The sequence below is a fragment of the Pyxicephalus adspersus genome, chromosome 12, assembly GCF_032062135.1.
Source record: "Pyxicephalus adspersus chromosome 12, UCB_Pads_2.0, whole genome shotgun sequence".
Lineage (NCBI taxonomy): Eukaryota > Metazoa > Chordata > Amphibia > Anura > Pyxicephalidae > Pyxicephalus > Pyxicephalus adspersus.
The window spans coordinates 45249322-45260293 of record NC_092869.1 but is presented as its reverse complement, the minus strand read 5'-3'; the positions used below and the strand labels follow the sequence as shown (position 1 = coordinate 45260293).

The window sequence follows — 10972 nt, the reverse complement described above, 5'->3', positions numbered from 1 at the left end:
TTCGCTGTTGCAGTTTGTTGTGTCAGATGAAACTATTGGACGGAGAGATCACATGATCAGGAGATTGATGGCAGCATGAGATTCCTTGGAGGTGAATTAATGGGTTAATTATTCACTGAATGAATAAATATAAAACATCTGCATTCAAATTATCTGCTCTGCCCCCTGCTGGTGATGCTCGGCTTCTCTGTATATTGCAATCCCTCTGATAATGGGAGTTTGGGGTGAGGAGGGGAGGACATCAGGGCAGCCATAAAGGGGGCGGGGCTAAGGGGGACACAGGAAGTTGGAATAGTGAAGCATGGGTCCCGGGGTCTCACCAATCACATTCATTGGATTAGGGGGTGAGTTGTGGAGCCCTGGGGCACTCCAGTACTGCTGGTTCATATTAATATAAAGGGCCCCAAATTGGCCCTTGCAGTCACCTTTTACAGTTTCGTTATATTTCAGATAAAGCTAAATTAAAACTTCATGGAGTCAACGTGTGTCAGAAGCAGCAAGTACACCTATTATTTATTTTTATTTTTTTGTTAACCTCTTCCTGGTATAGGGTGACAACATTGCTCCTTGTGCTGTGCAGTGCCCTCAGTGTTGTCACCCTTTGTAGATGAAACAAATTCCATCCCCCCTCCTCCATGGTATTTAATGGTTTTCCCCCAAAATATTTTATTGCTTACCCCCATGTAGTATTTCAGTGTATTGGGCCCTGAGGAAGGAAGGGGGGGTTATAACTCCTAAAGCGAGACGGCTGTTATGGATTGGTGGCTGCCATGAGCAAACTTTCTACAGACTTCAGATCCTCTTCTGATCTCTAAACCTTAACCAATCATCTTCTTGCTTTGTGAACCTCAGGACTTCCTAAACAGAGCTGGAAATATTTTAAATCTCTCCCCCTCGATGATCGGCGTGTGGGCAGAGTTCCCCTTTAATTTCCTGATTGGCATTGGTACTTCATATGTGAAATTATTCACTAATGAGAATCTTAAAATCTGGAATTATTTTGGTGTCATCGCGCAGATTCACAGACATGCAGAATGTTTATGTTCGGAGAGTCGATGAAAAAGCGGCGCCATCTGCGCGGCTCCCTCCCGCCAGATGCCTCCCCCCCGCCCCCCCCGGTGTCCCCGCTCTAATTTAATTAGAGAGAAAAGACTGGTAATTGTGGTGCCGTGAGATGTCGGGTAATCAGAGCTGGGCTGGCGTTGTGAAAAGTACAAAAATATCTGTCCCGACATTCACTCACATTCAGTAATTCCCCCCATCGCGATCGTTCTTTCCCCATTGGTTGTTGAGCCTGATGCGGATGAAAACGTCATGTGACATCCCAGGCGTGTGCAGTGGCAGCAAACGACCGCTAACAGAATCCGCTTGGGTCTGTGCCTGTTATCATTAATGGTGTATCAAAGATCGGCCAGATGCCCCAGGGAGGGTAATTCTTCATCTGCCCATCTGTTAGGGGCCCCCTGAACGCATCATCCTATAAAAAAGCGTTTCAGCAGTGGTATTCTAAGGTTAAAAGGGGACAGGATTCACCACGCTCTTCGGATGAATACACTGTGCTCCCGGGTGAATATTCACGTTGGAGACATTGAAATGCGTCGCTCGTAGCTGATCAGAGAAGCCATAAATCCAGGCGGCCCTGAAGAGGCTCATTCACCACGCGGCGGCACAAAATGCGGCCAGAGAGACGGAGAGCGCCGATCCGTGCCAGGAAGTGGCCCATTCTCACGGCTCCGTACAAATGGCCCCATAAATCCAAATAATGATCCCGCCATGAACCAAATCCCCCCCCCCATGAAGGGTCCTCAGGAGCGTGAGAGGCGCAGCCAGGGCCCCCACTCTATAGGAGGGAGATGTATGGGGCGCATTCACACCCAATTCTAAACACCTTCACATGTCGCCGACACATACCAGAGTGCAGCGCCTGAGATTTATTTATTGAGCGTATAAGATCCAATTTTTGTTTTGTATGGGCGGGGGGGATGGGGGGCTCCTGGGGATTTTATTGTTGTCTGATTGTAAAACAATCCAGAGTTTGTGTAAGTTTTTCAATATCTGCTGACAAATATCCATATACACCGAACAGTCAGCATTTCCTATGAGTTCCCTTTCAGTCTACTCTGGTAAATCTGTCAATAAATGTGAAATATAATGCTTGATCCTGCCAGGAATCTTTTTAGCTGATTACTTCCTGCACTGTTACATTGTTCCCGGTTATCTCAAGACTGCAGAATACCTCCCTGCTATGGTATGGAAAAGAGGAGAGAGGGAGGGGTTTGTAGTTCTGACCTAGGGTGACAACCCTGCTCCTCCATAGATGCAGTGAGTAAGTGTTGTCACCCAGTATAGGTGGAACTGGCAGGATCGCCAGGTGCCTGTAAGGGAGATACAACCACCACATCTATGGATCAGCAGGATTAGTCGGTGTTTCTGTTTTTGGGGTTAGTATATCTATGGGATTTTAATGTCTGTGACCCCAATGGGTAAAGTTCCCCTCACTTCCTGCCCCTGTGACAACTATAGAAATGAATCTCAACAAAGTGAATGTTCAATAATTTTAGTAGCCCCAACAGATTCACAGCTGTCATTCAGCCCTTTGTTCCTCCCCATTCATACGTTTCCTTGTATGTGATTGGATGACTGAACTCACATTTAGATTCTGCAGTTTCTACTCCTTTAGTAAATCTGCACGACCATGGAATGGGTATTGTGAACTCTGACAACAGATGCCCAGCCAGCACTGGAGAGAGCCAGGAGCAGCATTTTCTCCAGGACGGGTAAAAATGTAAGTCAATTAGTTACTTTTTGTGTATCCTGGTGAGTCTGTTATTGGTGTAATACAGGTTCTCTTCTCTCTTGTTTTTCTCTTGCCCCTGCTCAGCATTTGGTGTCCACAGACATTATTAGCCCACCCCTTGCTCAGCGTTGGTTGTACACAGACATTTATTCCCCGCCCCTGCTCAACATTTGGTGTCCACAGATAATTATTCCCCTTTCCTCCTCAGCATTGGGTATCCACAGAAAATTATTACCCGCCCCTGCTCAACATTGGGTGCCCACAGACATTTATGCCCTGCCCCTGCTCAGCATTGGGTGTCCAAAGACATTTATTTCTAGCCCCCTGCTCAGCATTGGGCATCCACAGACATTTTTCCCACCCCTCCTCAGCACTGGGTGTCCAGACATTTATTCTTTGCCCCTGCTCAGAATTGGGTGTTCACAGACATTTATTTACCGCCCCTGCTCACCGTTGCGTTTCCACAGACATTCTGTAGCTCCTGCTTAGCATTGGGTATCCACAGATATTTATTCCCCACCCCTCCTCAGCATTGGGTGTCCACAGAGATTTATTCCCCGCCCCTGCTCAGCATTGGGTGTCCACAGACATCTATTCTCCGCCCCTGCTCAGAATTGGTTGTCCACAGACATTTATTCCCCACCTCTGCTCAGCATTGGGCATCCACAGACATTTATTCTCCGCCCCTGCTCAGAATTGGGTGTTCACAGACATTTATGCACCGCCCCTGCCCAGCGTTGGGTGTTCACAGATATTTATTCCCTCCCTCGCCCATGCTTAGCATTGGGTGTCCACAGATATGCCCTGCCCCTGCTCAGCATTGAGGGTCCACAGAAAATTATTCCCCACCCCTGCTCAGCATTGGGTGTCCACAGATATTTATTCCCCACCCCTCCTCAGCATTGGGTGTCCACAGAGATTTATTCCCCGCCCCTGCTCAGCATTGGGTGTCCACAGACATCTATTCTCCGCCCCTGCTCAGAATTGGTTGTCCACAGACAATTATTCCCCACCCCTGCTCAGCATTGGGCATCCACAGATATTTATTCCCCGCCCCTGCTCAGAATTCGGTGTCAACAATTATTCCCCACCCTCTGCTCAGCATTGGGTGTTCACAGACATTTATTCCCCACCCCTGCTCAGCATTGGGTATCCAGACATTTATTCCTGGGCAAGTCACCCTGGCAGCCATATCATTCAGAAATCTGAGTATAGGGATGGCTGCAGTAGTTCAGGTCTTGTACGGTGATCCTGTAGTCCAGGTGCATGTGGTGTAGTTACCATTCTGCACAATCTGAGCACTGGGATATAGAATACAACCTCCATAGAGCTCAGGATCGCTGTGTCTGCTCTCGTGTGATATATAAAATACCTTTATAAATGCCATTGTTTAGTGCTGGCGCTTGGCCCTGTTGGTGATTTATATATCCTCCAATCAGATCTTTTTACCATTTGGTAGGTGGATGGAGGAAGAATCGATTTCTGTCATCTGTGCGTAGTTCAGCTGTGGCCCCCTCAGTCTTTATATTGTCTTATTCAGTTCTCATTGGATGATTCTCCTTTATTTCTATCTGTTTCAGTGACAGCTGTATGATTTTGGATCTCGCCTCACTTCCTGTGAGCCCAGGGTGTCAGTGACACGCCCACAATTCCCACTGTCAGGATTGGACCCAGTGTCTCACATGACCAGCCAGAATACAGCTGGAAATGGTGTGTATTTTTTTTTTATCGGGGTGCAATGTTGGTGTTGTGGCCCTCCTTCAGCGGTGTCTGGAGTAGCTGGGGTACAGCCGACCTGAAGTTGCGGGATAAGTCCTTTGCTCCAAAAGTTAATTTGGTTTTAGTGCTCCAGTCCAACCCCTGCTTAATATCCCCCATGGCTCTGAGAACACAGCTGAGCGACATCTCCCCAATAACGATCATTACCTGGTCATCACGGTGTCCCTATCGGCCGGCCCATGCAGTGCCTGGTCAGTTGGCGCTATATAAATCCTGTTTTTTAATATTAATGGCTGTTAAGAATATATTACCTTTTTGTACAGTATTATACCCATCCTGATAGCTGACCGAGGCAGAGTATCTGCCTATCAAAGTGTCGCAGCTGTTATTGCTTTAAAAGTGGTTGATGCTGACTGTACTGCCTGTAGGTGCCCATCAAGATATATATTCACCAACCAAACACCTGGCAGAGAGCAGAGCAGAGGACTTTGCACTGTGTCTGCAGAAAGTGGGAGAACAGTGACACCGTGTGGTCAAAAATCAATATTACACTATGGTAGTTACAGAAATCAGAATGAGTCATCCTGTGCAGAACAGTTTATATGCGGAGCTCCCATTGTGTACAATAGTGATTTTCTGCATTTTTTTAACATGGGGGAAACCTTGAAATAATTTTCTGAGCTTCCAAACTTCTGCTAGATATTTATTTCTCCCTTTCCTACTTTACTTACTGCATGTTCATTTTTTTTAATGTTTTGTGCATTTACAATTTTAAAATAGATCTGCCTGAGAAGAATATCAAATATGGTTCCAGTACAATTTAGGAGGGCTGTAGGAGTGCTGTCTGTAATGGCATTTATAGCCATCCCTGTAGAGTGTCCTCAGTCTTGTACAGCTGTCCCCAGTATCCAACCATGTCTGTGCTACGGTGCTTCTCGCCCAAGGTTCTCCAGAGGTTGCTGGGGGTTCCTGGAGCAATGGGAAATTTGCACCTCTCAGGTGAGTATAAGTGACCCCAATGATATTTTTGGCTATCTGTAAGGGTGACATTCTTCCCAAGGGCCGGCAATGTAAGAGGAATTCTTCCCACTGACCACCACACTAATATACTGTGAGCTGTGGATATCGGAATTATAGAAGGGGTTCCCTGAAGATCTGAAAGTTATCACAAAAGTTCCTGCATGTTACAAAGGTCAGTAAACACTGATGTACCATCTCAGGTATTACAATTTCTTGCAGAATTCCATACACTGACTGTACATGACGTGTTGCCATTTGATGATGTCGGGATCCCAATGTGAGCTCCCCCCATATATTGAATAAGTTGACTACCATTGGCTAAATAAAAAAATTGTAGATTTCTTTTTGTATTGATTTGTTTTACGTCTCTTCCTTCGACACAAATCAACACATTTCAGGTAGCTGAGGTTGTAACTGTTTATGCATAGAATACAAATGAAGGGAGAGGATGTGACATTGTAATAATTCCTCTGGGGTTATGGGAATGGATTTCACTAAAAACATCCGGAAAGTAAAACACTCGTCCCAAGAAAAACAAGCCAATTAATTTCGACAAAATCGGTACTTTCTGCTTAGGCAAAATATTTATTGGACATTCATTGGAGACTTTGGGAGGGCGAAGTTAGGTAAAATTTTACCTTCATTTGATTTCAATGCATTTTCCTAAAATTTTGTTAGAGAAATTTCTGTTTGGCCAATCTTAAAGTCAGTGAAGGTATTGCACAAATCATCCTTCATATTCAGCGTACTCCACCCAATATAGATTAAATATTCTGTAATGAAAATGAGGTAATGACAAACTGAAATTTATTTTTTTAATGTGTAAAATGACTGCACTGTTTAAAAATCCATGGAGGAAACAATTACAAGAAAAGCTATTGAAGATTCATCCTCATTTTGTTGCCATTTTTCGGGGTGTCAGAGTGCAGACAACGCCGTCTCGAGGTCTCAGCGTCCCCGTATCCAGGATATTGAAGGACTGACCAGGAACCAACTCAAACTCGAACCTCTGCAGAAATTTACTTAGCACCACTTTGGCCTCCAGCTGTGAGAAGAATCAGAAGACATTTATTTAAGGTAAAAACGGATATTCCGCCCCCCTTCCCCAACATGTGTATTTTTTAATTAGGTTTGCTTGTTATACCTCCCCCAGGTATATTGGCTGGAAATTGTCCTGATAAATGTTGTTAACTAGCAATGATATTATTTATGTTGTCATATTTCCTATACCATAGATTGCCTGGTGAAGTTATTGTGAGCCGACTGTGGGCAGTAATTGCCGTCCTAATGATGGTTGATGCATAAAGCCATTTTTTTGGCGATTGTTAAAGATTCATACAGTATTGTTATATATACTGTGTATTTGTAAAATACACACACACACATACACATACATACACACATACATACACACTGTATATTGTAATTGGTGGTCATGGTCATAATATTGGAAAATTATTTAAAGGAATTAATTCATTTTTTATTAATATATAATATTTTTAATATGATATACTCTTTATATATCTTTGTTTTTTTGTGTCTGCCTTAAAATTCCCATTTGCTCTGTTATATATTCAATTTGGTAAATGTTGTCACCATTCTATATACTATTAGCCAGGATTTATTTAGTGCCGACATGTTACACAGCAATGTACAAAGTCCATAATCATGTGACTAGCTGTCCCTCATAGGAGCTCACAATCTAATGTCCCTACCATAGTCATATGTCATTAATACAGTCTACGGTCAATTTTTTTGGGGGGAGCCAATTAATCTAACTGCATTTTTTTTGGAATGTGGGAGGAAACCAGAGTACCCACGCAAACACAGGGAGAACCTGCAAACTCCATGCAGATAGAGTCCTGACTCAGGTTCAAACCAGGGACCTAGCACTGTGCAAAGGCTAAGTCCTAATAATAAGCCCCAATAATAAATATTAATAAATGTCCTGCCAGCTTTAGCTGATAATAACATGCAGTGTATTTGCATTTCATTCAATGAGATGACACCGAGTAAGAAATCAGCTAGTTGGTGGAATTTGTATAGATAGAAGTGTTGTGTTCTCTTTTATACCATAATCTCGCTCACATTTATTTATTGGAAAAGCAGAATTAAGGAGTTGCACATTTTGATTTGTCTGAATCTTTGCAAACAGATCTGTCAAGAACCTCACAGCTCTGTAGGCTTGGCAATTGTGAATTATACATGAAGATTCATCTTATCTGAGGATAAATGTAAGGTAAGCTGTAACATGTGTGAATTATTTCACCATCATCAATACATCTGTGCTGCTGCTCATACAGTGTAAGTGGGCCTTTACTACCATTCAGTTGCTGTGACCCAGACCACCCTCCCCCAGGGGCACTTTGTCACCATGCATAAATAATTCGGCTTCCTCTGCAGCACACCATGGGACTCCATAATGGTTTCTATACAAAGTTATAAAGTTTTCTGAAAGTCAGAATTTCCATATGGTTTTGCCCCACTCCCACATGTAAGTGTTCAGGAACCAGTACATCAATGGTTTGTGGGAGTTCCAGTATAAATTTGAATTCCATGCAGTTAAGATGTCAGCAGCAGCTACAAATAATTGAAATTGTTTCATCGCCATCTTTACAGGACGTACCTGAGCAAACACCTGACCCAGACAGGAGCGCGGACCCAGAGCAAAGGGGAAGTAACAATAGTACGGCCTGCAAAAGAAACGTCTGCAATAAATATCACACAGCATGTACAGGTCACGGTGAGTAAAACATTTGTTTGTTGTCAGTGTTGGCCAATTTCATATGTGACATTTACACTTTGTGTGTTGCCACGATTATTGTATACAAATTTAATTATTTAACTTTATAACAAATGTATTTATAACTATTATTGAATAGGGTTACATGTATAGAGACATTATCAAAGCCCCAAAACTCTTCTTAAAGTGTTAATTATGTATTGATATACTCTTGATTCATGCATAGTTATAGTGGACACATATCATAATATATTCCCAGTCCTGTTACAATTTCACAGGGCTGGGATATTGGTGCTAAAAAAATGTACTCTAACCGCATAAGAAATAAAATTGACTATTAGTTGTGTACGTTCTGATGCGTTTTAGCCACGGTTGGCTTCTTCAGGGGTATAGTGATGTAAGGACTGTATATAAAGTCAAAATAATAAATATATATATATATATTGAAAAATGCAAATTCAGCATAATGAAATGTACTTGTCCACATACATACATATGAATTTACAAATAAAGGTATATAGAAAAGGCATTTAAATGCATGCTTCGTTTACAGTCGTTTATTGTGATAATGAATCTATAGGAGCATCCAGTGCTTTAATTAGGATATACTACCAGTGATACATAAAGACAAATAACCAGAACTTCCATTAGATAATGGTTCATAGAATGGGTGACATGGTTGATGTTGATCAAGAGAGTAGATGCAACAATAATCAGCTGTAGATGATACTACTAAGGGATAACTTTCATATTGTAAGAGAGTGTTAGACTATATATAGGAATTATAATCACCGTATACTGGATGTGTATAAGTACATACCGTCTGTAGTCAGAAGGCTCCTGTATGGTTCTTTACCCAACTGGGTCTTAAAAGTCAGCAATGGTTGTATATCATCCATCATTGTGCGTTTAGATACAGAAGAATAGGACTGTGTGCACCGGAGCTGGGATCATATATTTGATCACATTTACATGTGGAGCAGTCTATGTTGGAAAAACCAAGCAACCTTTCAGCCAACAATCACGCATCTTTGGGTATACAGTTTGCTCTACAATCTTTATTTATGAATAGATACATGTTATATGGAGATGATTGATTATATATATATTATTGGTGTATTATCTATACACCTATATCTAGACACCTGCCTCACTATTAGTAGATAGTTTCCACCTTTTGATTCAGCTCATTTAACATTTCAGCACCACCTTTAAATGTATTATTCATCCATTATCTCTTTCTATAGGATTCCCCTTTGCCGCTCACCTGCGGGCACCCCCTAGCCTGCAAGTAACTGGCTGTATTTGTCTCCCCCGTATTATCTGCCCCTGAATAGGTGGATTATCTTCTGGACACGAAAAGAGACGATCTTAGCAATCGTCTCTTTCTGTGACAGAATTGGCATCCCGGTTACGTCCCAGGGTATCCCTTCCCGAAGGATCGCGTGATGCGCCATGCAATCCTTGGGACGCCGGCAGCAATGCCATAGGAAGTGGGTTCCGACCTACAGACAGCCCTTTGGCTGTACTCAGAGAGCTCCCAGCAACAACAAATCTACTGGCCTGAAATACACCCTGGCTAAATCCCACACCACCTACCCTTCCAGTAAGGCTCTCTATTTACCATTTTCATTACCCTTCAAACATTTTGATTCCTTATGTTCTAAATTTATAAACAAGTACACCCCCATTCATTTTCTATACAGACTTCAAATATCACTGTGCTCCACAGTCCTATTCCCCTGTATCTAAACTCGCAACAATACATTGATGATATACAACCATTGCTGATTTTCTAGACCACTTTGTCAGTTGGGTTAAGAACCATACATGAGCCTTTCAAGACTCACTACAGACGGTATGTACTTAAACACATCCACTATACAGTGATTATAATTTCTTTTTATCTACTATAACTCACACTACGAATATTATCTCCTAATACTATCATCTACAGCTGAATATTACTGCATCTACTCTCTGCCTTTATCATCACACTTTTTATCATGATCATCCACAACTTTAACAACTCTAAAGTAAGTCCTTTTCTTTTTTATATCAATATCAACCATGTCACCCATACTATGACCCACTATCTAATAGAAGTTCTGGTTATTTTTCATTATCACTAGTTAGGGTATCAACATATTGACTATGATACACAAAGCTAAGTATGCATTTAAATGCCTTTTCTTGACATTTTTTCACATGTATGTACATGTGGATATACACATTTCTTTGTTAAATTTGTAATTTTCAAAATATAATATTTTTAATCTATATACAGACCGTACAGTCCTTACATCACACTATACCCCTGAAGAAGCCAACCGTGGCGAAACACATCGTACACAACTAATACGGTCAATTTTATTTCTGATGTGGTTAGAGTACCTTTGTTTAGCACCAATATCCCAGCCCAGTAAAATTGTAACAGGAATGACTATGATATGATATATGTGTTCACTATAACTATGTATGAAGACAGTATTCATCCTAAACCTTTCTTTTGTCTCTCTGTATTTACCCTTTTATTTTCTCTAGTGGTTACCAATATACACTGTATGGCCAAATATATAAGGACCATTCTCCGAAGAAGAAATGGTCAGGTGTTTCCAACATAGACATTGTAGACAATTGTGCTCCTCCAGCCTTGTGGTCACAGTTGGGTGAAGACCCTTTTCTGTTCCCCC

The 10972-nt window shown here is 42.0% G+C and overlaps 1 protein-coding gene across 1 annotated transcript in view; it reads right to left on the bottom strand.

Annotated features, from left to right (window-relative positions):
• Positions 1-6337: 6337 nt before the first annotated feature.
• The window catches only part of LOC140341637 (cholesterol 24-hydroxylase-like), a 29149-nt gene continuing 24514 nt past the window's right edge, over positions 6338-10972 (bottom strand). Inside the window, exons 14-15 of the mRNA XM_072427455.1 lie at positions 8163-8229; positions 6338-6581 (exon numbers count right to left, since the gene is read on the bottom strand). Coding sequence (XP_072283556.1) covers positions 6429-6581; positions 8163-8229 — 220 coding nt within the window. The 3' untranslated portion in view covers positions 6338-6428. The remainder of the gene's footprint in view (positions 6582-8162; positions 8230-10972) is intronic.